Raw genomic sequence first — 26,182 nt, 5'->3', positions numbered from 1 at the left:
TGGGATTGAGTCCCGAATCGGACTCCCTGCTCGGCGGGAAGCCTGCTTCTCCCTCTCCCACTCCCCCTGCTTGTGTTCCCTCTCTCGCTGTGTCTCTCTCTGTCAAATAAATAAATAAATAAATAGAAAATGGAGACTTTATCTTGTGGCAGAAAAAAATCTTATGTTTCTTATAATAGATCATACTCTGAAACAAATAATACATTGTGTGTTAATATAAAAAATAATAATGATGAAAATAGCAAACACTTATTAATTATATGCCTGACACTGTTCTACATACATTGTATATGGTAACTTATTTAGAGTAATATCTAAAACAAGATCACAGAGAAAGTTTATAAACAAAGGGGTGGGCAATCAAAAGTATTCTTCTAAATAATTCTTGCATTAAACAGGAAAACGGGGCATCTGGGTGGCTCAGTCGGTGAAGCGGACTTTTTAATTTCAGCTCAGGTCATGATGTCAGGGTTCTGGGATGGAGCCCTGCATCGGGCTTCCCACTCAGCAGGGAGTCTACTTGTCCCTCTCCCTTCCTCTCCTCTCTCTCTCTTTCAAATAAATAAAATCTGCAAAAGAAAAGAAGAAAACAAAACTAAAATTACAGACTACTCGATAATAAACAACTATGAATAAACTATATATGGGATGTGGACTAGGGAATACACAGAGAATAATGACTAGTCTTACATGCATCTATTAGAAAGCAAGAGTTACAAAATAAATGAGGTCACAGGCATGTCAATCAAATTGTCAGAAAAAGGATAATAAAACGATCCCTCCCAAAGTAAAACAAGAAAAAAATCTAAAAGACAAAAACAGCTATCAAAGAAATAGGGAGATAGGCTCAGTGAAAACAATAGCATTTTCTTTCAAAACATCAGTAAAATAAACTTTTTAGCAAGACTTCAAAAGAATGAAAGAAGTCGGAGAGAAAAAAGAAGGAACACATTAATATCAGAAACAACAGATACAGAGGTTTAAACATCATGAGATTATCACACAGAGTTTAAACCAATAAATATGAAAATACAGGTGAAATCAATAATTTTCCAGGAAAATATAAAAGACCCAAATTGATTTGTTTATTCTGGTCTATTCATGTACTGAACAGACACTATCAGTATATATTTTTACAATAGTTATGCATCTATTGTCCCGAAAGCTCTTGTCCAGATGGTTCTGAGTTAATTCTAGCAAAACAACAGTTCTGTGGCACATAAAAAAAGTTCTTAGCAGAGAAGATGGAAAGTTTCCTTAGTTCTAAGTTAGCTGCACAATCTTTTTTTTTTTTTTAAGATTTTTTTTTTTTTAAGTAGTCTCCACATCCAACATAGGGCTCCAACTCACGACCCTGAGGTCAAGAGTCTCATGCTCTACCAACTGAGCCCGCCAGAAGCCCCCGCCACACAATCTTTATTCCAAACTGAATGAGAATAACACTGGGGGTGGGGCTGGTGAGAGAGATAAATGAAGGGAAATTATATCCTACCTCACTAATGAATACAGAAGAAGCTGATATTAAATATTAGAATACAGAGAAGAATTTTGTAAAAATACTGCACCCTGACTACATAGAATTTATTCTAGGAACACAGGAATGGGTCAGCATTAAGGTCGATGACACAGCGGCCCCCACTTGGGGCTGGGGTAGGAAGCACAGGTTTGGTGCCCATGGGTGGGAAGCACCATCTTTGAGAACAGCCCAATCTTCTTCTTTTTTTTTTATTACAATCTCTTTATATAATTCAATCTCTGTCCAACTGTAAGTTTGAGCTGGCTCTGTGAAAAAGCACAATCAAGGTACACTAACCAGAGTTCATGCGCTTCCCTCCTCCAGAGGGAAAGGGCTCGTGTGCACACGGTTCTCACGGGGCCTGCATTCAGCGGGTGGCTTCTTTACTTCCAGTTCTCATTCTACGCCATTCTGCAGATTATGAGAAGGTGTTGGTTAACTCTTTACTGCAGGGGAAGTCTTCTGAGCCGGGAGTGCCCAGTGCTGATGCCTTTGGGCAGCACTCTCCAAGTCATCCCAGAAATGCCCATCGCCCTTGGAGACCTGGCTGGTTGCGCAGTACGAGCAGTCCTCGATGCTCCACAGCACCCCCTCCCCTGGGACCCAGCTAAACATGTGAGCCCGCAGCTCAGGGAGCGGTGCACTTCTCCCACTCTCAGTGCGTGTGTGTGCTTTTCCGTTTGTGCGACAAAAGTACAACGGTGAGTGTGTGCTGGCTGGCAGGCACAGGACTTTCAGCCTGAGCTTTTTGGAGAACAACATAGGAAGTTATGTAATGAGGGAGGATCAGGGGGGCCATGCTTTGGGCTGAGTGGGGTGGGGGGAGCGGGTGATGAGAAATTAGAAAATCTGTTCTTCCCTTTTTGGAACTCCAGAAAGGATTTTTTTTTTTTTTTATGTTCAGTTGGCCACCATATAGGACATCATTAGTTTTTGATGTAGTGTTCAGTGATTCATTAGCTGCGTATAACACCCAGTGCTGCTCATCACAACACATGCCCTCCTCAATACCCATCACCCTGTTACCCCGCCCCCCCACCCCCCTTCCCTCTGTAACCCTCAGTTTGTTTCCCAGAGTCCAGAGTCTCTCATGGTTTGTCTCCCTCTCTGATTTCTTCCCATTCAGTCTTCCCTTCCTTCCCCTATGGTCCTCCGAGCTATTCCTTATGTTCCACATATGAGTGAAACCATATGATAATTGTCTTTCTCTGCTTGACTTATTTCACTTAGCATAGGCAGAAGACATGAACAGACACTTCTCCAAAGAAGACATACAAATGGTTAACAGACACATGAAAAAATGTTCAAATCCATTCTTTCTGCCCCTGAGGAGAACAGAGGAAAATCCATCTCTGTTGATAACTGTCTCTTCTTTTGTATGCCAGTCCATGCAACTGACTAGCGTCCTTTGTAAGGGGTAATTTGCTGGTGTATGAGAATATGCCAAGGGCCAGGGAGACTTGATCCCTCAATTCCGGGAGCCAGAACTGGAGTTGAAAACACAGTCACATAAAGACATTTGCCAAGTGTGACACGTTTACACACGTTCAGACTCTAGGGGCAACTTGAAGAGGTTTGTACACCGAGAGAGGTGGAGTGCACCCATGAAGACACTGGAAGAAGGAGTTTTGAGCAGGATCTTGGGGAAAGAGTATGGGTTGGCAGAGAGAAGAAGTGGGTAGAATGCCGTATGAAAGAGATGGCGGCTGCAGGTGCTGACTGGGGAGGATCAGGGTGGGGGTAACAAGAGAGAAGGCTCGGAAAGTTAGGATGAGGACCGAGAGGAGAGGACAGAGGTGACACACAGGCCCGCATGGACCCTGACGAGGAGGTTTTTTCCAACTCGGGAGAGGACACGGCTCCCCAACCTTCCCAAGCCTGCCTCTGCACTCACAAGTTCATCCTAAGCCCCTCTTACTGCCACTTTTTTTTTTTTTTTTTTGCACTTTCCTGGGCAGAGAAGGATTGGCTCATCCACTTTTGAGTTCAGCATGACTCTTCGCTCCATGTCCTCTGGTGCCCCGTGCTGTGTTTGAGGATGACCCTTGTGCTGCAGAGGGGGTTCTCTCACTCCCTCACCCCCAAGTCCCCTCAGAAAACCCCCTGGGGAGGGCTGGTGGACACCAAGGAGAACTGGTCTGAATGACTCAATGGAGAGGCTTGAGCAGGGTGGGTTCTCCACTGTCCAAGGGCAGGTGGAAGGCCTTCCCTTCTCACTGACAGCCCTCCAGGAGTCCAGGGGTCATTCTCTTTTTGGATACAGGCCTTTGTGTGTTTCCTGAGGACTCTGAAATGGAGGTAACCATATGCAGTTGGTGGGATGGCGCACAGGGTCCTGTCGCCACCAGAGACGCTGTGTAGGCAGAGTAGGAGGTGGGGTCTCCCTCCCACATCCCAGCAGGACTGTGTCCAGAGCCACAGACGTGGCTGTCACCTGTGGCTTTGGCATTTCTCATGGGACAGTCTCTCTTCTCCCCAGGCAATGTGGCGGACCCCAGGGGAAGGACAATGAAAAGGTCAAGATAAATGTTTCCAAATAGTCCATCAAGATGGTCACCATTTTTCTTCTCTGGACTGAATCACTTCAGGTTCTTTCAACTTCCAAATGGCTCCTGGCTGTCCATAGAACAACTGTGTGACGTGAAAAGTCCTTTGCAATTTGATCCCATCTATTTTTTTTTTTTTACTTTAAGTTTTTATTTTAATTCCAGTTCTTTAATATACAGTGTAATATCAGTTTCAGGTGTAGAATATAGTGATTCAACAGTTCCATATATCATCCTGTGCTCATCACAAGTGCCCTCCTTAATCCCCATATAACCCAACCCCCCACCCATGTCCCCTCTGGTAACCATCAGTTTGTGCTCTATAGTTAAGGGTCTGTTTCTTGCTTTGACTCTCTCTTTCTCATTTTTCCCCTTTGCTTGTTTTGTTTCTTAAATTCCACATGAATGAAATCATATGGTATTTGTCTTTCTCTGTCTGACTTATTTCACTTAGCATACATTTGTCCAGCTTTCCCTTCCACTGGTGAGTTTCATAAACTATCAAGACAAGCCCATAACCTTTTCCTACCCTACACATGCTAACCACCTCCTTCCACTCAGAATGTCTGTTCCCCTCGCCCTCATCATTTTCCTGCTCCTGATCTTGTTCAGTGTTCATTTTATGCTTAATATGTTCCCAAGCTCTCCTCTGTTTCTCCATCTCCAGGTACCTGCACCACCCACCACCTGAGCTCACCACACAGCCCCTTTGCCATCCTAGGATATCTTTATGCATGCATAATCCTGTGATGCATGCACCAGCCTGCCTGAACATGGAGTGTCACCTTCAGCTCACTGTCCTCTCCTCCACCTACTTACTCTAAGCCCTAGCTCCTGCACAAGCCCATCCCCCAAAATTAGGCAATTCTGGGAGTCCCTGAGGGTGTCCTGCATGTGAATGAGCTACACTGTGCCCCAGCTCTGACCTGTCCCCTAGGAAAGATGTCAGTGTGGGGCTCAACCAGGTCCCTGCACCATGGCCATGGCAATGGGGTGGTGTGAGGTAATGCTTACTTCCTCTTTGTTGAGCTCCACAGAGAAATCCCAGTACATTGCCCCACCCTACTTCCAAGTGGTATGTGAATAGCTCTTGCAGGCTTTACTTACGGCAATGCTCCCAGGCTATCTTCTTTACTTCCCTTGCCGTGCAGAGAAGGGCATAGCTGGTAACAGTTGAGCACCAGCCCTTTGTACATAGTCCAGCCTAGTCTCTGCATCCTTCACTGTGACACTGAGGAGAGAGGGGCCAGCTGGGGATGGCCATCCTGTCTCCCGGGGGTCCCAAAGATCCCAGGCAGCCAACTGGAGCATTTTCTCCCTGCTCCGAGTCTCTGCAATTAAGTCTGTGCAAAGCTTCCAGCTACCTTTCCCCTCCTTCTAATACCTTAGGGGGATATTGTCCATGGAAATTCAATTCATGATTTTTCTAACAGAGACAGGATGTGACAGAGACTTCCTCGTTTTGTTCTGTCTATCTTGGTTTTTATAACAAAGGGCAGAGCACGCAATGTGTGTCTTAAGGTAGAAGGTGGGTAGGTAATTCTGTCACAGATGAGTTGGCCCCCTGAACTCAGCTGCCAGCTCATGTCCAGGGGACCTTAGTATCTGGGACCAAGACATTTTACTACAGCCATGCCTTTTGCAGGGAGCTGAGCTCACCAGGAATCATCTGCCACTTCAGACCCCTTGCTGCTACCTGCCAGGTACGTGGCTCCTTCTCAACACTTGTCTAAACCTCCAACTTTCAGAAATGGGAAGCAGAAAATGATGGCTTTGGAGAGAGGACAAGATGGGTTGGCACCACCTTATAGGCTGAACCTGGCTGCAGAATGGGTTGTTTCAAGTATGGCTAAGGGGAGATATTCATTCAGGTAGTTTCACCTGAGGAGGTAGGATTCTGACCTCCCCCATTCCCTCTCCAACCTCCCTGAGGTCTCTTCTTGGGGCGGTTCATCCACCTTGGAGACTGGGGTGGAAATCATCTTGTGGGCCAATTGAAATCAAACCAGAGTAAACCAGTGAGCATTACTTGATAGCTTATGGAGGGCAAAACAGTGCAGCAGATACTGGAGGGGGAGAGGGTAGGAGAGTGCTCTACCTCTCAAGGTGACAGCTTAGGATGCAGGAATGGGAAAAGGACAACACACTGCTGTTACACAGCCCAAGCTCACAGAAGTGGCAAAAGCAAAAAATAATCTTTATAGAGACACTCAAGAGCTGAGGGACTGCAAATTAAGAAAACATCAGGTGTTGTTCAGGAATTGGAGATGCGGAAAGAGAAGATTGGGATGGGGTTGGAGTGAGGCCAGGGAGAGAATGCAAAGAAACAGGCTTGCCCTGGGTGGAGGGTGGAGGCTTTTCTTCATCATCCGTGTGTGCGACCCTTACTCTTCTGTGTGTCTTCAGGGGACATCCCAGAGGCTCCCAGGAGAGTATAGGGAATGTGCCCCACCTGCAAAGACTAGCTCCAGCCTGAAACCCTCTTTCTGGCTGTCCTTCTCCTCCCTGGGTCCTCCACCTTCTCCCAGTCTCCAGTGTGTCCAGACCCTGTTCCCAGTAAAACCTCCTCACGAGAAATAGTCTGCAATCCATTTACACTGTGGTGTGAATAGCTGAGATCTGAAAATGTTTCCCCTCACAGGTACTTGCACTTCAGTGAGGATCGGAGCCTTTAAGCTGGAGAGTGAGGTCAGAAAGGGCGGACTTCAGGCAGTAGATGGGCAGGAGGGGGGCCTTTTAGGGCATAAAGGGGCGTTCAGCCCCTCTGAAGTCCCTTCAGGAAATCGTCAGTCTCCCTCCAAGTTAAAGGCTTTTCAATGCCTGTGCATTGGGAGCAAAAGGACCACAGGGCATGTACCTCCGGTCCAAGAAGATGCTGTTGGTAAGGTCTGAGGAAGACTCCAGTTTTGAGTTGTTTTATCAGCAGCTGGAGTTTGGGATTTTTATTCATTTGTGGGTTGGTTGCTCGTGCTTGCTTGCTTGGTCTTGTGGCTGAGACCTGGGGACTCAGTCTGCTTCTTCAGAGCATGGGAGATGCTGTCAGGGTGAGTGCTGCGGTCTGGGGTCAGGTGGTCCCTAACTGGAGTCACGCTCTGGGAGATAGGAAAACAGAGGGTGCTCCAGCCCTGACACAGGACAAAGCTGGTGAGGAATCTCTATCCACACTGGTGCAGAGCTTAGGAGAGACCCCACTCCACCACCTCCTAACTGTACGTGCGGGCAAGTTGCCTAGCCTCCCTGTGCCTCAGTTTCCTGTGGTCTGTGATTCAGACCTATCAGTGATAATAATAATAATAAATACTTCTGGTATATGTAAGTGCTTGGTAGATAGTAAGTGCTCAAGTCGTATCAGTTTTTATTACTGTGGGCATAAGCACATGCATGCCTGTGTGTGTTTCGATGTTAACGACCTCCTTCCCCTGCAGCCTCAGTGATGGGATTCACATGGGTGTTTCGCACTACAAAACTGCGGTCCCACTAGTAATTCCAGGGTCTGGAACACACGGACTGCCCTCCAGGAGGTGGCAGCCTCCCAGCTCAGGGAAAGTGGGGCCCCCAGCTGTGAGCCCGTCTAATGCTCTGTCACTGTGCGGTAGGAGAACCCGAGTCACCACCCACACAGGTCTTGACTAATTCCTCAAAATCTGACTGATCTAAATGGACCCAGAAGTACCCCCCGAGCCCCTCTGGTTTTGGAAGGTACCAGCTGGTGCTGATACACAGTCATGGCTTTTGCCTTCACGGGGCTCTATCCTCAGAGTCCAGAAGAAAATACTGAGACACAAAAGAGAAGAGAAGGAAACAGGGAGATGGAGAGAAAAAGCAAAAGGAAACAGGGAGAGGGAGTCCAGGGTGGACTCCCTGCTCTGGAGCTCCTTTGCTGCCAGTTTCCTGTCATCAGCCAATAGGGCAAGAGGCTGGACTGTCTGGCCAGAGCCTCGACCTTGGCCCAGAGCCTGTGTTTAAGCTGACTATTGTGTGACTAGTAATTCCAATAGCTTTGGCCATGAAAGTGGCCGAGCCCCCTCCAGGGGGTCCTCTGACCTTCTCCTGCTGAGGGGTCCCTTTTGAAGCATTAATGGAGCTATTCCAACTTGCTCCTCTGCCTGCCTACCTGCATGTGAGCTCCAGGAGGGGAGAGCCCCAGCCCTGGCCCACTGGCTTCACCGGCCATTGCCCACTCCTTCCCACTGGCTGGGTCCTTGTATTCCCATTGGCCGGGTTCTTCTAGCTCAGGGATTTCCGCCCACACACACTGTTAACTCACCTGCATACCTCCTCTGACCATTCCTCTGCTACATGGCCCAGCAACTTCTAAAGTCTTTCGTCTACACCCTCATGATGCGTTTGCTGTGTGGGTAGAGCTTGCAGCCACAGGACACCAAGAACATGTTTTCAGGAGAAGGAGAATGAAGCAAAGGGGTGGGGTGGCAGAAGAGGGGAGAAGGGGAGACTGGGGGCTGAAAAAATCTGCCTTCCTACGATGGGGTGAAAGGAGAGCGTGCAGGCTCTAAAAGATGGAGAGCAAGATGTCTGGCAGGTGGAGGCAGGGGCAGGTGGTTCGGGCTTTTATATACTAAAGAGCACTTAGCCCTCCCATGGAAGACTTAATGATCCCCCAAGTTGGCACTGGTTTCTTCCATCGTTCAGGCAAAGAAATCGAGGGTCAGTCAGTTATAGAATCTGCCTAAAGTCCCACCACTAAACAGAGGAGAAATGTGGAGAGGCTTGAATGTACCCCAAGATGTATGGGTTGCCCATGTTCACTGGCTATCAGACTGTGAGATGTCACCACAGGTCCCAAGGGGGTCTCAGGACTGAAAGGGGATAGCCCTTGCCTGGGCCAGGGCTGGGTAGAGTGGACCACTAATGGGGGATGTGGCTAGATGGGACTACTCTGTTAATGTGGCCTGGAAGACACAGTCTTGCAGCGATAGGGACAGTCACCAGCTGACCTCTTGAAGGCTCCGCCTGAGGTTTCAGGCCTGGAACAAGGTGTCTCAGCTGCGGTGGGAGCTGGCCGGCTGCTGCCAGTCATGCATCCCACTTCTGAAAGATCAGAACTCTGTGTTTGTTCCTCTGTTTGTGGACCTCATGTTCCAGGCCAAAGGGAAGTGGGGCAGGGAGAACGACAATATCTCCGAGTCCTTATAGATTTCCCTTTGTTCAGGGAAAGTCATTGAATCCTAGCTGAATCCCCACACAATGGGTGGCTCTATTCCTGGCTCTAAACAATGCAAAGCCAAGAAGCTGCTTCCTCTGGGACTCTTTGGCCTTGTCCCCTTGCAGCTCCATGAGTCTGAGCCAGGTCAGTGGTGACACCTGGTACAATCAGAAGCAGTGCTCACATCCAGCTATGGTTTAAAAGAAGCCAGGCCCTGGGAGTGGTAAGAACTAGTATAAAAAAAAAAAAGTTGAAGCAGCAAGAGACATCAGGCCTGCTGGGCTGCGTTCTAGCTCTCCTGCATCCATTCCAGCATCTCTTTGTTCCTCTCCAGGTGGCCCCCACAGCTGAGAAGAAATGGTGGATTTCCCAGTCTTCCCGGACTTCTCCCAGCGAGTTCCTTTGCCCAGCAGTGTCTTCTTCCTCACCCTTCTCCTTCTTCTCCTCCAGCCCGGAGAGCTGAACTCAGGTAGTTGTCAAACCTGCAGCCCAGCCAGCCAGGCCATGAGCACCTCAGCTTCTGCCCACCCTCCTACCTGGTGCTCCTAGGCCTGAGATCTACAGCCTGCCAGGCCATGTCAGGTGCTGCCCTCCCACATAGAAGCTATAGCTTCTGAAGGGCAGGAAGGACCTCAGGCTCAACATCTCTCATGAAAGAAGCAGCCAAAAGCAAGTATAAACTAATTATGCAAATGCAATTCTCTGATTCCCTGAGCTGGAAACCAGGGATACCAAAATGACCAGGCTCATCCCAGGTCCTCAAGAAGGTCAAGGGAGGGGGACAGACGTGACATAAAAGCTGTTCAGCTGTATGGCTGCAAGAGAAATATATCCAAAGATCTGTGAGCACAGCTAAGAGAGAAATTTGTCTTCCAGAAAGCCAAGAAGAACCCTAGAGAGGAGGTACTGTTTGAGTAGACCCCTGAAGGAGACATAATTTCCAGGAAGATGACAGATGGAGGGTAAACTGAGGCAGGCCATGCTCCCAGGAAGAGGGCCAGGGACGAAGTGTGGGGGAAGAGACAGCTTGAGATATCCTGGAAAGGGAAGCTGGAAGGGAGGGTGTTGGGGTTATACCCAGTGGGCAACAAGATGTCTCAAATAGAGTGAACAAAAAAAAAACACCGCCATGTTCTATGAGTTAAGTGAAGGATGGGAGGGATCCATGAAGGGGGAGCTTTGGGAATGGGTTTTAGCTGAGCTTGAAAGGAAGAAAAGGAGGTACAAGAAAAGGCAAAGCCAGGGGGCACCTGGTGGCTCAGTTGGTTGAACGTCTGCCTTCGGCTCGGGTGGTGATCCCAGAGTCCTGGGATCGAGTCCCACGTTGGCTCTCTGCTCAGCAGGGGTGTGGCGGGGGGGGGGGGTCCTGCTTCTCCCTCTCCCTCTGCCCCTCCCAGCTGCTGCTCTTGCGCACGGGCTCTCTCTCTCAAATAAATAAAAAAATCTTAAAAAAAAGAAAGAAAGAAAGAAAGAAAAGGTGAAGTCAGAAGAGTGAGGGCAACATCCTGAGTGGCAGGAAACAGCACATGCAAAGGGACTGCAACAGGAATAGCAACTCCCACGGGACTTGCAGAAAACAGGGAGTAGAGGAGCCACGTGGAGGCACCATTTAAGAGGATGATCAAATAAAAAAAATTCTAATAAATAAAAATCTTGAAGACAAGATTTGGCCTTTAGATAGAAAAACCCATGAAGCGAGGAGACCCATAGATTACGTTAATACCCTTTGTTATTAAAATAAACTGTACATGTGCATTATAAAAAATTAGAAAATCAGGCAAGGAAAAAACAAGAATATATCTATTCCCATCATGCAGAAATTACCACCATCAACCATTTGGTATATCTCATTTTGGACCTTTCTTTTCTGCACATGTTTTTATGCAAACATGTCATTTTGTAATCAAATAAGAGAATAGTGCACGTATTGTTTTGAAACTTGCTTTTTTTTTTGGTCAAGGATTCCCTTTCATTTAATGTCTTGGCCATATTTACATAACTGTCCCCAAAACAACATTTGCAGCTGGTTGGTTCAAACCAATTACTAGTCCAGCACCACACATTGTATCTGGTTGTAATATCCTTTGTGTATGTTTTAACCTGGCGTCTTCATGACAATTACTTGTTCAAGAAGCCAAGCCAACTGTCTTGCCAAATGTCTTTTTGTCATTTGAATGGTTTACTGTATGTAGATTCCTGAGCTGCAAAGGAATGGGATAAAAGCTCACCTTGGATGAGAGCTGATTTCGGCTGTCATTCTGGCTTCTCGTCCTAGAGGAGGTCAGGGTGGTGGGCCCTGGGGAGCCCATCCTGGCACTCGTGGGAGAAGAGGTGGAGTTCTCGTGCCACCTGTTGCCGTACCTGGATGCCGAGGACATGGAGATCCGCTGGTTCCGGAGTCAGACCTCCGATGTGGTGCACCTGTACGAGGGGCGCCGAGAGCTCCAGACCCGGCAAATGGCGCAGTTCCGGAACAGGACCAAACTCATCAAGGATTATATCGTGGACGGCAGCGTGAACTTGCAGCTCCGCGGTGTCATTCCTGCCGACGAGGGCCTGTACGGGTGCCGTTTCCTCTCCAGCAACTTCTCCAGGGAAGCGGTCTGGGAGCTGGAGGTAGCAGGTACGTGCCCCGGCCCAAGAGACAGAGTGAGGGGTCCGTCTGGACAGAGCCGCTTTGCTCAAGAGCAGACAGGGAAATGCAGAAAGGGGGAAACATACCTAATTTTAAAAATCCATCAAAAAGGAAGATTCATTACAAAATGAACAAAATAAATGTTCACAAAAAAGATATACAAATGGCCCTTGAACATATAAAAAGATGATCACCCTTACCCATCACGAAAGAAAGGCAAATTAAAGTTACACTGAGATGCAACTTTTTTTACCTCTGAGATTGGCAAAAACTCAACAGTTTGATCATACACCCACGGTGGAGCTGTGGGGAAGCAGACTTTCTGCTTTGTACCCTGGTGATGGAAAGCAAAGCAAAGCTCCAGTGCATGGGAATTTGGCGATAGCTAACAGGACTGCCTATACATCTACCATTTGAACTGCAACTCCACCTCTAGTTTACCCTGAATATAAGCCTCCCACAGCTCCAATATGAAAAGGGCATCCATATAAGTTTAATCTTTGTAGCATCATTTGTAATTGTACAACAGTGGAATACCTAAATATCTAAGCAAAGGTGTTGAGTATGGTCCATCACACAACGGAGTGATCCACGCTATGCACCTGAAAAAATGCGGAGGTGCTCTAGGAACTGATGTGGAGTGATTTCTAGGATGTTGGTAAGAGAAAAAAGCAAGGTGCAAAGAGGTTCTACAGTATGTAAACTTTGGTGTAAGAAAAAAGAAACGTTGCACGAAAGAAACACAGGAAGGATGCACTAGGAACTAATGAACTAATGAAATTGGTTACCTAAGGGAGAGGAGGGAGCAGTGGATGGAAAGGATGGAGAAAGGTCTGGGACTTTCCTGATGTATTGCTCTTTAAACATATCAATGTTTTGCATATTCAAAATATGAAGTTAGCTCCACAGGATGGAGACATGAAGGAGTGCATGTGACACACTCTGACCTCTGGTGGGATTCAAGAGAGACAGAGGACAATCTACGGAAATGTGGGGTGGGATTTTTCTTTACTTCAGGGGACTGTCTTTTGCATAATATGACTAAATGCCAGTAGTCCTTCTGGCCAAATGGCCCCCCACAATATTTCCAAATGTCCCTCATGGGTTCTACTGTCCCCATGTCCCACCTGCCACCACCAATTTAGACTGTCATTTATAGCCCACAGTTGGGGGTTGTGAGCCCACATATGGGTTAAGAGCAGTCACAGTTTGTGATACCTTATAATGACTGCAGACATTGCATGGTGGCATGAACTTCAGGTACAACTTCTGCGAGGGAGCCTGATCTTTCCCACTTTTCCTGCCTCTCCCAGGGCTGGGCTCAGACCCTCACATCTCCCTTGAGGGCTTCAAGAAGGGAGGCGTTCAGCTGAGGTGCAGCTCCAGTGGCTGGTACCCCAAACCCCAGGCTCAGTGGAAAGATCATAAAGGACAGTGCCTGCCTCCAGAGATGGAAGCCATTGTCCAGGATGCCCGGGGCCTGTTCAATCTGGAAACATCCGTGGTTGTCCAAGGGGGTTCCCACAGCAATGTGTCTTGCTCCATCCAGAACTCCCTCCTGCTCCAGAAGAAAGAGTTCACCATCCAGATAGCAGGTTAGTAGATGCTGACTAACTCTCATCTTCTTACCCACCATGTCCTTCATGTGCATTGTTCCAAAGGCCATCTAAAAGGGCACAATGGTACTGGGGCCTGCTTGTCTCTGGGGTGGACTGACCTAGACACCTGAAAAGTCAGCACTTTGGATATCAGGAACCTACTGAGAGTACAACAGCTTACCACTCACCCAAACAGTATGCTGGGGAGGCCCCAGGGAATCAATATTATACACCAAAGGCTCTGCCCTAAAACCCAGAAACTACTCATTAGAGGTCATCATGAGAGCCCATGTGTTCCTAGTTTCATCCCTCAAACGATATTTATAAGTAATGTGCCCCAAACCCTTGCCCTCGGGTTGACATTCCTGTGGGGGAAACACAAGCAAAAGAGTGAATTATATTGTAAGATTAAAAGATGTAAGGTGCTGTACAGAAAAACAAAGCAGGGAAGGGTGCTAAGGTGTGGTGAGGTGTGCATGTGGATTTAAAAGTGGTAGGTTAGGGAAGAAGATAGTTAGGCAATGAGTTGAAGGGTGAGGCCGTTATCTAGGACCAAAGTCTCATCATGAGGCACAAACTGAAGGATCTGATGTTCGTGACTATTTTAAGTCTTGAGGATAAATCTAACCTATGGGTCATTCTTCACATTGGTACAAATCAATAGGTATATTACAGTTAGCCCTTGAACAATTCAGGGGGTTAAGGGTGCTGACCCCCCTCTGCCCTGAGCATTTGAAAATCCATGTATAACTTTTGACTCCCAAAAACTTAACTACTAATAATATACTGTTGACTGCTAACAGAAATAGAAGCTTAACACAGATTTTATGTATGTATTATATGCTGTATTCTTACAATCAGGTAAACTAGAGAAAAGAAAATGTTATTTTTTAAAAAAACCATAAGGAGGAGAGGATCTTGGGAAAATGGTGGAGTAGGAGGACCCTGAGCTCATCCTGTCTCACATTCACAACTAGATATCATCCACATCCAGGTCAATAAACCAGAGAGCAATCCGAAGATTGGCAGAACAAACTCTACAACTCAATATAGAGAAGCTGTAGCTGAAAGGTTAGGAAGGTCAAAAAGGCAGAGGGAGGCTGTGTGCACAGAGAAGGCAGAAAAATGGGCCCTCACACCAGGGAGTTCACCCAGGGAAGACTATTTCCTTTAACGTTTGTCATTAAAAAGTACACAGGGTGCATTCTGTGAGTTTGTAAAAAAAAAAGTGGGATTTGGAGCCTGGAGCTTTAAAAGTCAGCTGAGTCAGCACTGGGTGAGCTGGGAGGGTGAGTGACCGCCGGGTCACTGCCTTTAGAGAGATAGCAGCCTGCACAGAGAGGCAATATAAAAAAGGCAATTTATACAGAGCTGGGGTAAACGGGAGTCAGATCTGTTCATCCTGATTTCAGAGAGTGTTGGGGGACTTCTCTAAAAATAAGGGAGCTGGCAGCTGCCATTTTCCTCCCCCGACCCCAGCATAAACACGGAGCCACCTATGGGAGGTGGGGCTGCAGACACTCAGAGTCTCAACCCAGAGTTCAGGGCAAATTTTGTTAAAGCTGCACATGCACGCTGCCCAGACAACAGGTGCAAGGCTGCGACAGCACGCCCCCCGCCCAGCCGCAGCGCGATGCCCAGCCATGCACCACCAGCCACCCTCACATGCCAAGCCCGGCCGCATGTCAGCATCGAGCACTGAGACCAGCCTTGTACCCCCACCGGCCTGGCAAGAGCCCCCGGCCACCACAGACCTTTAGGAGATCTGGCATTGGACTAGTGGCCCAATCAAATATTGCTAATACGACCCCCACACTCCCAAGTTCCCCAGTGGGCACACCCCCTCCGAGCGAGCAGGCCTGTGTCCCACTAACATCCCAGAGAGCGAATACAGCCACCACAGGAAGAGAGTGAGGGTAGACAACTGCACTGAAAAGAAAAGTGACTCAGACACAACAGCAAGACGTAAGTAAAAAACATAGGATGATTTGCTGAAGCGCCTGTTCCTGGTAAACAGGGACACTATCTTGCAAGGCACTCCAGGACCTACTCTTCATAAAGTCACTACTTTCAAAAGCAGAAAATGTTCTTAACCCACAGAAATAGACACAGAGAGGCAGATAAAATGAGGAGACAGAGAAATTTATCACAAATGAGAGAATGAGATAAGGCCAGGGTAGAGATCTAAGTGAAACAGATGTAAGTATCATGTATGTTAGAGAATTTAAAGCAATGACCATAAGGATACTAACTGGACTTGAGAAAAGACTGGAGGACATGACTGAGACACTTAACACAGAGATAAGGAAAAACATAGCAGAGGGCACAAAAAATGAAATGAAAACATTACTTTGAATGTAAATGGACCAAACGTTCCAATCAAAAGACATAGGATGACAGAATGGATAAAAAACAAGACCCATCTCTATGCTGCCTACAAGAGATCCATTTTAGACCTAAAGACACCTGCACATTGAAAGTGAGGGGATGGAGAAACATCTATCATGCAAATGGATGTCAAAAGAAAATTGGAGCAATGATATTTACGTTGGAAAAAGTAGGCTTTAAAACAAAGACCGTAAAAGGAGACAAAGGACACTATTTAATAATAAAGGGGTCTATCCAACAAGAAGATATAACCATTGTACGTATTTATGTACCCAACATAGGAGCACACAAATAGATGAATGGTTAGTAATAAACATAAAAGAACTCATTGATACAATAATAGTAGGGGACATTAACACCCCACTTATATCAATGGACAGATCACCTAAACAGAAAATCAACAAGGAAATAAGGGTTTTGAATGACACACTGGACCAGATGGACTTAACAGATGTATTCAGAACATTCCATCCTAAAAGAGAAGAATACATATTCTTTTTAAGTACACACAGAACATTCTCCAGAATAGATCACATATTAGCACACAAAAAACCTCAACAAGTTCAAGAAGATTGAAATCGCACCACGTATCTTTTCTGACCACAATGCCGTGAAACTTGACGTCAACAAGACAAAATCTGGAAAGAACACAAACATATGGAGATCAAATAACATGCTACTAGACAATGAATGGGTCAACCAGGAAATCAAAGAAGAACTTAAAAAGTACATGGAAACAAAGGAAAATGAAAACACAACAGTCTAAAACCTCTGGGATGCAGCGAAAGTGGATCTAAGAGGGAAGTACATAGCAAGACAGGCCTACTCCAAGAAGAAAGAGAAAGCTCAAAGGTAATGATTTCACCTTGCACCTAAAGGAGCTAAAGAAAGAACAAACAAAGCCGAAAACCAGCCAAAGGAAGGAAATACTAAAGACTAGAGCAAAAATAAATGATATGGAAACTACAAACAAAATAGAAAAGATACTCAACATCACTGGTCATCAGAGAAATGCAAATCAAAACTACAATGAGATATCACCTCCCACCTGTCAGAATGGCTTAAAATCAACAAAACAAGATTGTAACAACAGGTGTTGTCGAGGATGCGGAGAAAGGGGAACCCTCTTGCACTGTTGGTGGGAATGCAAACTGGTGCAGCCACTCTGGAAAACAGTAGGGAGGTTCCTGAAAAAGTTAAAAATAGAAATACCTTATTATCTTATAAGTGTTCTACTAGGTATTCACCCAAAGAATATAAGAACACTAATTTGAAGGGGTACCAGCACCTGATGTTTATAGCAGCATTATTTGCAATAGCCAGAGTATGGAAGCAGCCCAAATATCCATCGACTGATGAGTGGATAAAGAAATGGTATATACATACACACACACACACAATGGAATATTATCAGCCATAAAAAAATGAAATCTTGCCATTTACAACACGATGGGTGGAGCTAGAGATATTATGCTAGGCAAATGTAAGCAAAAGTATTATGCTAAGTCCGAGAAAGACAAATACCATATGATTTCACTCATATGTGGAATTTAAGAAACAACACAAACGAGCAAAGGGAAAAAATAAGAGAGAGGGAGAGAGAGAAACCAAGAAACAATCTCTTAACTATAGAGAACAAACTGATGGTTACCAGAGGGGAGGTCGATCCGGGAGATGGGTTAAAGAGGTGATGGGGATTGAGGAGCATCTGGGTGATGCATGGAAGAATTGAATCACTATATTGTACACCTGAGACTGATATTACACTATATGTTAACTAACTGGAATTATATTAAAAAAAATACATCTATATGGACCCACACAGTTTAAATCTGTGTTGTTCAAGGGTCAACTGTATAATAACAAAAAGAAATCTGACCCTTCTAAATGATAACTTGTCATTGGGTAAGAGGACTCAACAACACCATGCGCCACACATACTTCACTGAAAATTTACTGTGTCATTGGGGTGGTCATTTGGGTTAGCTAATTGTGTTATCCAAGGAAAAATAAAACGTCTTAAATCTCTATGACAAGCACATAGTCACAACTTGGAGCCAGGCACCTGAAACCCCCATGAGATAGGACATAGGGACACTCTCTCCTTGATGTTTACATTTCAAAGAAACGTCTCTGAACTCAAGAAAAACATTCCTGGGTTGTAAAGCTAGCAAGAGCTTATTTAGCTTTCGAAAACATTTACATATATCTCAAAGGGATAGAGAAAGGATTTTTTTTTAGTTTTATGAAGGAAATGTTCTAAGAAAAGGGAAAAAGAGGGAGTCTCTTTCCAAATCCAATTATTTCTTTTTTGATTTGCATTTATCCTTTTCAAAGGATGTGGTTCACGTGGATATCTGTGAGGAGCACATTCAGGTAGAGGGGACAGCGAGTGCAAAGTTCGTGCACTGGGAATGGGGCCGCATGTGGCCACTAGGGGAGTAGGAAGGAGGCAGGAGAAGCTTGAACAAAGGGACAAGGTCGAGGGTAGCATGTCAGGGAGGCACTGAACCTGGAGCTCTTGCTCTTAACCTGTAGGTCAGAGCTTGGCAAACCATCCGTAGTGAAGGACCAATCCCTTGTGGCCCAATATTTTGGTACAAGACAATAAAAATGCACTACTAGAAAAATTAAACTGAAAAAGGGAAAATGAACCACATAATGCTAAGTGAAATTAGCCAGACACCAAAAGACAAATATTGTTTGAAATTCACTTATAGGGAGGTACCTAGAGTAGTCAAATTCATAAAGATGCAAAGGGGAATAGAAGTTTCCAGTTGCTGGAGGCTGAGGTGGGTGGGGAGCAGGAAATGGGGAGTTAGTGTTCAATGGGTAGAATTTCAGTTTGGGAAGACCAAAAGAGTTCTGGATATGGATGGTGATGATGATCCACAACAATGCGAAAGTAACTTAATGCCACTGAATTGTACCTTTAAAAATGGTTAAGATGGTAAATTTTATGTTATGTATTTTACTACAATACAAAAGAGAAAAATATATTTTTAAAAAGACCACTGAGATAAAGCCACCACTTTTAAAAATAATAATCTTCAGCAGACACCAAATTATTACGTTAAATTGCCACAGGAGTTTCTAAAGAGTTACTTTCCGTCTTGCGCGGATCTCTTTGCCGACTGGCCCCTGTCGGAGGGCGCCCGGGCCACACGCTGCCCTCGCGCAAAGCCTCCCCAGCGGGCCAATTCTTCCAAAGCTGTGATGAGAAGTAAACGGAAGTGTTTGCAAGAAGCGGAAAATGACTTGTGGGTTTGAGCGTGGGGGTAGAGAGCAAAAATTCACTGGTTTTCGGATACCAATGCCTTCGATTTTTGTGTTCTTCGGAAATAGGACAATTGTGGGGAAAAGTTTAGGGCGGGGTCGGGCGGGCAGGGCCATGGGCACGTAAGTTCAAAAGCTGGGGGTGTGTGGGGGGGTCCATCAGCCCCTCCCTTCCAGATCCTTCAGTTTGCGTTTCCCGGTTGCTGCTGGGCAAGTTCAGAGCCCGGCCCTGCTCCCCAGGGTCCTCCCTGCGGAGGGCGCGCGCGGCCGCTCTCGTGCCCATTTTACAGATTGCCCTGGTGCTGCCCGCGAGGTTTAACGCCTGCCAGCCTGGAAGGATGTCCGGCACGCTGGGTCCAGAATAGGCTTGTCCCTTAGGCGTTTAGTGGCGCCTAAAGCGAGACAACTCCCTGTGAGGTGTTTTCCAGACGCCTTTTTACCCGGAAGTTCCCCTTGGAAGAGGGCTTTCCTCGGGACCCTGGTGGGGCTGCCTCTGCTCCTGGCTGTCCTCGTGTCGCTGGCGCTGTACTTCCTGCAGAAGCAACGGAGGTGCCAAGGTAGGGGGCAGGCTGGCGGGGGCGGGGGGGCGCGCACGGGAACGGCGAGCGCGCACCCTCACCTCTGCGCCCCTTCCTTCCATCCTTCAGAAAAGCTGAGGAAGCGGGCTGAGAAGGACAGAGGTAAGCGGGGAAAGAGGCAAGAGGCGCACTCTGCCCGCCTCCCTCAGTAGCACAAAGTGGTGGGGGGCGGGGGAGTTTGCTGGGGGTGGGGGGAGGCGAGTACCTCGGACCCCGGGCGCCCGGGAGCAGGACGGAGGCGCAGAGCGGCCGCAGGTTTGCGCAGCCACTTCCCCGCCGCGGAGCGCACTCCGCCAACGCGCGCAGCGGGTCCCGGTGCCCAGGACGCAGCGGGTCCGGGTGCCCAGGACGCAGCGGGCCGAGTCTGTGCGCTTCAGGCACGTGACGCCTCAGTGCTCATCACCTGAGATTTTTCCTCTTTTCTTCGTGTTTTTTCTTTTCTCCAGAGAGACTCACAGCGGAGCGCGGTAAGTTGTGGGCGCCACGCCCACGGTGCTGGCTGCGGCCCGGCGGGGTGACCCGGGCGTGCACTGCGCAGGGTGTTCAGTAGCTTTGGGCTCTCCGGGGCGAGCGGGGGGTGGCAGCAATCTAGGTCTGAATCCAGCCTCTGCACCTCCCACCGCGCCACTCGCGCACGATTCACGGTGCGCCTGCCGAGGGGGTCTGACTGCAGACCCCCGACAAACCCGGCCTGCCCCTTTCCTGCAACTTATACGATTCGGTTACGATTCCACCATTAAACGTTTACTCCACTGGTTCACCTTCCCAGGATTTCTTTCTCTTTTTAATGCGAATGCCACTGGGAAGGAAGGCAACTTTAATTTGCACCAAAATGTGACTAATTTGTCAGGTTTGCTTTTCTCCCCAGGGGACTCAAGACCGTGAACCTGTGGGCTGTGTGTGTACGCAGGAGGGGAGAGTAAAGCCAAGGGAAGGGGGGCATGGAGGAAAAAGCTACCATGGGGGCGGGTGGGGCGGGGAAGACCTCAAGAACCACCTTGTGTGCCCCAGTAAAACTCCAGATGAAATCAGGAGGTTAGAGAAGCTTGTCCTGTAGTCCACCTAGTCCTGCGGAAGGCCAACTATAAAAAGTACTTAACACCATAGATTAAATTAGTGTACAGTGTTGCCTTTCCCGTGAGGGATTCTTTTTTTTAAGTTTTTATTTTAATTCCAGTTAGTTAACATACAGTGTAATATTAGTTTTACATGTACAAAATGGCGATTCCACACCTTCATTCATCACCCTGTGCTCACACACAGACAAGTGCACTCCTTAATCCCCATCCCCTATTTAACCCATCCCCCACCCACCTCCCCTCTGGTGACCTTCTGTAATTAAGTCTGTTTCTTGATTTGTCTTTCTCTCTCTATATATTTTTCCCCTTTGTTTTTTTTGTTTCTTAAATTCCACATGAGTGAAATCAGATGGTATTTGTCTTTCTCTGACTTATTTCCCTTAGCATTATACTCTCTAGTCTCTAGTTCCATCCATGACGTTGCAAATGGCAAGATTTCATTTTTTATGGCTTAGTAATATTCCATTTTATATTTATATATATGTGTGTGTGTGTGTGTATATATATATATATATATATGTATATATATACCACATCTTGTTTATCCATTCATCAATCGATGTACACTTGGGCTGCTTCCATATTTTGGCTATTGTAAATAATACTGGTATAAATATTGGGGTGTATGTATCCCCTTCAATTAGTGTTCTTGTATCCTTTGGGTAAATACCCAGTAGTGCAATTGCTGGATCATAAGGTAGTTCTATTTTTAACGTTTTGAGGAACCTCCATACTATTTTCAGGAGTGGCTGCACCGGTTTGCATTCCCACCCACAATGCAAGAGGGTTTCTTTTTCTCCACATCCTCACCTGTTTTTTCTTGTATTGTTCATTTTAGCCATTCTGACAGGTGGGAGATGAATCTTATTGTAGATTTGTTTTCCATTTCCCTGATGATAAGTGATGATGAGCATCTTTTCACGTGTCTGTTGGCCATCTGTATGTCTTCTTTGGAAAAATGTGGGCTTTTTTTGCTTTCTGCCCATTTTTTAATTGGATTATTTGTTTTTTGGGTGTTGAGTTTTATACGTTCTTTCTAGATTTTGGATAGTAACCCTTTATCAGATATGTCATTTGCAAATATCTTTTCTCATTCAGTAGGTTGCCTTTTAGTTTTGTTGATTGTCTCCTATGCTGTGCAGATGCTTTTAATTTGATGAAGTCCCAAAAGTTTGATTTTGCTTTTATTTACTTCGACTCAGGAAACCTATCTAGAAGAAGTTGCTAAGGTCTATGTCAAAGAAGTTACTGCCCATGTTTTCTTCAAGCATTTCTGTCGTTTCCTGACACACATTTAGGTCTCTCATCCATTTTGAATTTATTTTTGTGTATGGTGTAAGAAAGTGGTCCAGTTTCATTCTTTTGCATATTGCTGTCCAGTTTCCCCAACACCATTTGTTGAGAAGACCGTCTTTTTCCCATTGGATATTCTTTCGAATATGCTTTGTCGAAGATTAATGGACTGTGTAGTTATGGGCTCATTTCTGGGTTTTCTATTCTGTTCCATTGATTTTTGTGCCAGTACCAAACTGTTTTGATTACTACAATTTGTATTATACCTTAAAGTCCAGAATTCTGCTGCCTCCGGCTTTGCTTTTCCTTTTCAAGATGGTTTTGGCTATTCAGAGTCTTTTGTGGTTCCGTACAAATTTTAGAACTGTTTGTACTAGTTCTGTGAAAAAAAGCTGTTGGTATTTTGATAGGGATTGCATTAAATGTGTAGATTGATTTGGGTAATATAGATATTTTAACAATATTTGTTCTTCCAATCCATGAGCATGAAATATCTTTCCATTTCTTTGTGTCATCTTCAATTTTTTTCATCAGTGTATTAGAGTTTTCAGAGAACAGGTCTTTCACCTCTTTGGTTAGATTTATTCCTAGGCATCTTATTGTTTTGGGTGCAATTTTAAGTGGGATTGTTTCCTTAATTTCTCTCTCTGCCTTTTTATTGTTGGTGTATTGAAATACAACAGATTTCTGTACTTTGATTTTGTATCCTGTAACTTTGCTGAATTTGTGTATCAGTTTTAGCAGCTTTTTGGTGGACTCCTTTGGGTTTTCTATATAAAGTATCACGTCATCTGCGAATGGTGAAAGTTTGACTTCTTCCTTGCCAATTTGGATTCCTTTTATTTCTTTTTTGTTGTCTGCTTGCTGAGGCTAGGCTATCTAGTATTATGTTAAATAACAGTGGTGAGAGTGGACATCCCTGCCTTGTTCCTGACCATAGAGGAAAAGTTCTCACCTTTTCTCCATTAAGGATGATATCTGCTGTGGGTTTTTCATAGGTGGCCGTTATTATGTTGAGGTATGTTCCCTCTAAACCTACTTAGTTGAGGGTTTTTGTCATGAATCACTGTTGTACTTTGTCTTTCTGTATCTATTGAAATGATCATATGGTTCTTACTCTTTCTCTTACTGATGTGATGTATCACATTGATTGATTATAGATGTTGAACCACCCTTGCAGCCCAGGAGTAAGTCCCACTTGATCATGGTGAATGATTTTTTTAATGTATTGTTGGATTCAGTTTGTTAGGATTTTGTTGAGGTTTTTTGCATCTATGTTCATCAGGGGCTTTGGCATGTACAGCTCTCTCTCTGTCTCTCTTTTGGTATCTTTATCTGGTTTTGGTATTGGGGTAATGCTGGCCTCACAGAATGAATTACCTTTTCTATTTTTTAAAATAGTTGGAGAAAAGTAGTATTAACTCGTCTTTAAATGTTTGGTAGAATTGACCTGTGAAGCCATCTGGTCCTGAACTTTTGTTCATTGGGAGTTTTTTTTTTTTAATTTAAAATCAATTAATTAACATATAGTGTATTATTAGTTTCAGAGGTAGAGTTTAATTATTCATCAGTTGCATATAACACCCAGTGCTCATTCCATCAAGTGCCTTTCTTAATGCCCATCACCCCCCCTTCCTCCCCTCCAGCAACCCTCAATTTGTTTCCTATAGTTAAGAGTCACTAATGGTTTTGCCTCCCTCTGATTTCATCTTATTTTATTTTTCCCTCCCTTCCCCTATGTTCATCTGTTTTGTTTCTTAAATTCCACATATGAGTGAAATCATATGGTTTTTGTCTTTCTCTGACAGACTTATTTCACTTAGCATAATATCCTCTAGTTCCATCCACATCGTTGCAAATGGTAAGATTTCATTCTTTTTGATGGCTGAGTAAGATTCCGTTGTAGATACATACCACCCCTTCTTTATCCACTCATCTGTCGATGGACATCTCAGCTGTTTCCGTAGTTTGGCTACTGTGGACATTGCTGCTATAAACATTGGGGTGCAGGTGCCCCTTTGAATCACTATGTTTGTATCCTTTCCGTAAATACCTAGTAGTGCAATTGCCGGGTCATAGGGTAGCTCTATTTTTAACTTTTTGAGGAACCTCCATACTGTTTTCCAGAGTGGCTGCACCAGTTTGCATTCCCACCAACAGTGTAGGAGGGTTCCCCTTTCTCCACATCCTCACCAATATCTGTTATTTCCTGACTTGTTAATTTTAGCCATTCTGACTGGTGTTGAGGTGGTATCTCATTGTGATTTTGATCTGCTGGGAGTTTTTTGATTACTGATTCAATTTCTTTGCTTGTTATTAGTCTGCTCAAGTTTTCCACTTCTTGCCTTTTCAGTTTTGGTATTTTATATATTTCTAAGAATTTATCCATTTCTTCTAGATTGTTCAATTTGTTGGTTTATAGTTTTTCATAACATTCTTTTATGACTGTATTTCTATGGTGTTGGTTGTTATTTCTCCCCTATTTGTGATTTTATTTATTTGAGTCCTTTCTCTTTTTTCTTTCTTTTTTTTATTTTAAGATTTTATTTATTTATTTGAGAGAGAGAGAATGAGAGACAGAGAGCATGAGAGGGAGGAGGGTCAGAGGGAGAAGCAGACTCCCTGCTGAGCAGGGAGCCCGATGTGGGACTCAATCCCGGGACTCCAGGATCGTGACCTGAGCCGAAGGCAGTCGCTTAACCAACTGAGCCACCCAGGCGCCCCTCTTTTTTCTTGATAAGCGTAGCTAGAGGGCTATAAATTTTATTGATTTTTTTCAAAGAACAGCTCCTGGTTTCATTGATCTGTTCTATTGTTTTTGTAGTTTCTATATCATTTATCTCTACTCTCATCTTAATTATTTCCTTCCCTCTGCTGGTTTTAGGTTTTGTTTGTTGTTCTTTTTCTAGCTCCTCTAGGTGCAAAGTTGGGATGTTTATTTGAGCTTTTTCTTGCTCCTTGAGGTAGGCCTGTATTGCTATATTATTTGCCTCTAAGGACCGCTTTTGCTGCATCCAAAAGGTTTGGACCATTGTGGTTTCATTTTCATTTGTTTCCATGTACTTTTTTATTTCTTCTTTGACTTCTGGTTGATCCATTCATTGTTCAATAACATGGTTTTTGTTTTGTTTGTTTTTTTTAATTTCCATGTGTTTGTGGTCTTTCCAGACTTTTTCTTCTGGTTGACTTCTCATTTCATAGCATTGTGGTCAGAAAAGTTGCATGGTATGACTTAGATCTTGAATTGTTCAGGCCTGATTTGTGACCCAGTATGTGATCTATTCTGGAGGAGGTTCCCTGTGCACTTGAAAAGAATGTGTATTCTGCTGTTTTAGGATGAAATGTTCTGAATATACCTATTAAATCCATCTGTTCCATTGTGTCATTCAAAGCATTGTTTTCTTGTTGATTATCTCTTTTGATGATCTGTCCATTGCTGTAATTAGGATGTTAAAGTCCCCTACTATTACTGGATTATTATTGATTAGTTCCCTTATGTTTGTTATTAACTGTTTTATGTATTTGGGTGCTCCCATTTGGGGTATATAAGTATTTACAATTGTTATATCTCCTTGTTGGATTGTCCCCTTTATTATTACACAGTGTCCTTCTAAATCAAATTTTACAGTCTTTCTTTTAAGTATTTTGTCCAATATAAGTATTGCTACTCTGGCTGTCTTTGACATCCATTTGAATGACACATGTTTCTGTATCCTCTCACTTTCAATCTCAGGTGTGTTAGGCCTAAAATGGGTCTCTCTCTTTTTTTTTAAAGATTTTATTTATTCATTTGAGAGACAGTGAGTGAGAGAGAGTATGAGTGAGTGGGTGGGGTGGGGGGAGAAGCAGGCTCCCCACTGAGCAGGGAGCCCAGTGCAGGGCTTGATCCCAGGACCCTGGGATCATGACCTGAGCTGAAGGCAGATGCTTAACTGACTGAGCCACCCAGGCGCATAAAAATGGTTCTCTTGTAGGCAGCATATAGATGGGTCTTCTTTTTTTATCCATTTTGTCACCCTATGTCTTTTTTGTTGTTGTTTTTATTGAAATTCCAGTCAGTTAACATACATTGTAATATTAGTTTCAGGTGGACAATATAGTGATTCAGC

At 45.0% G+C, this 26,182-nt stretch overlaps 1 protein-coding gene across 3 annotated transcripts in view; it reads left to right on the top strand.

The window, feature by feature from the left end:
* The first annotated feature begins 4,233 nt into the window (after window positions 1-4,233).
* The window catches only part of BTNL9 (butyrophilin like 9), a 32,769-nt gene continuing 10,820 nt past the window's right edge, over window positions 4,234-26,182 (top strand). The window contains exons 1-8 of one of the 3 annotated variants that reach the window (XM_078067669.1): window positions 4,234-5,590; window positions 5,708-5,765; window positions 9,561-9,695; window positions 11,502-11,849; window positions 13,175-13,456; window positions 19,552-19,680; window positions 19,771-19,803; window positions 20,148-20,168. In XM_078067669.1, coding sequence (XP_077923795.1) covers window positions 9,584-9,695; window positions 11,502-11,849; window positions 13,175-13,456; window positions 19,552-19,680; window positions 19,771-19,803; window positions 20,148-20,168 — 925 coding nt within the window. In that variant the 5' untranslated portion in view covers window positions 4,234-5,590; window positions 5,708-5,765; window positions 9,561-9,583. Of the gene's footprint in view, window positions 5,591-5,707; window positions 5,766-9,310; window positions 9,450-9,560; window positions 9,696-11,418; window positions 11,850-13,174; window positions 13,457-19,551; window positions 19,681-19,770; window positions 19,804-20,147; window positions 20,169-26,182 lie in introns of those variants that run through there. The other 2 variants (XM_078067671.1, XM_078067672.1) reach the window with 2 other exon arrangements.

Source organism: Halichoerus grypus, chromosome 2 (genome assembly GCF_964656455.1).
Source record: "Halichoerus grypus chromosome 2, mHalGry1.hap1.1, whole genome shotgun sequence".
NCBI classification, from domain to species: Eukaryota; Metazoa; Chordata; class Mammalia; order Carnivora; family Phocidae; genus Halichoerus; species Halichoerus grypus.
The sequence above is the reverse complement of the archived record's forward strand: the minus strand, read 5'-3'. Positions and strand labels throughout refer to the sequence as shown.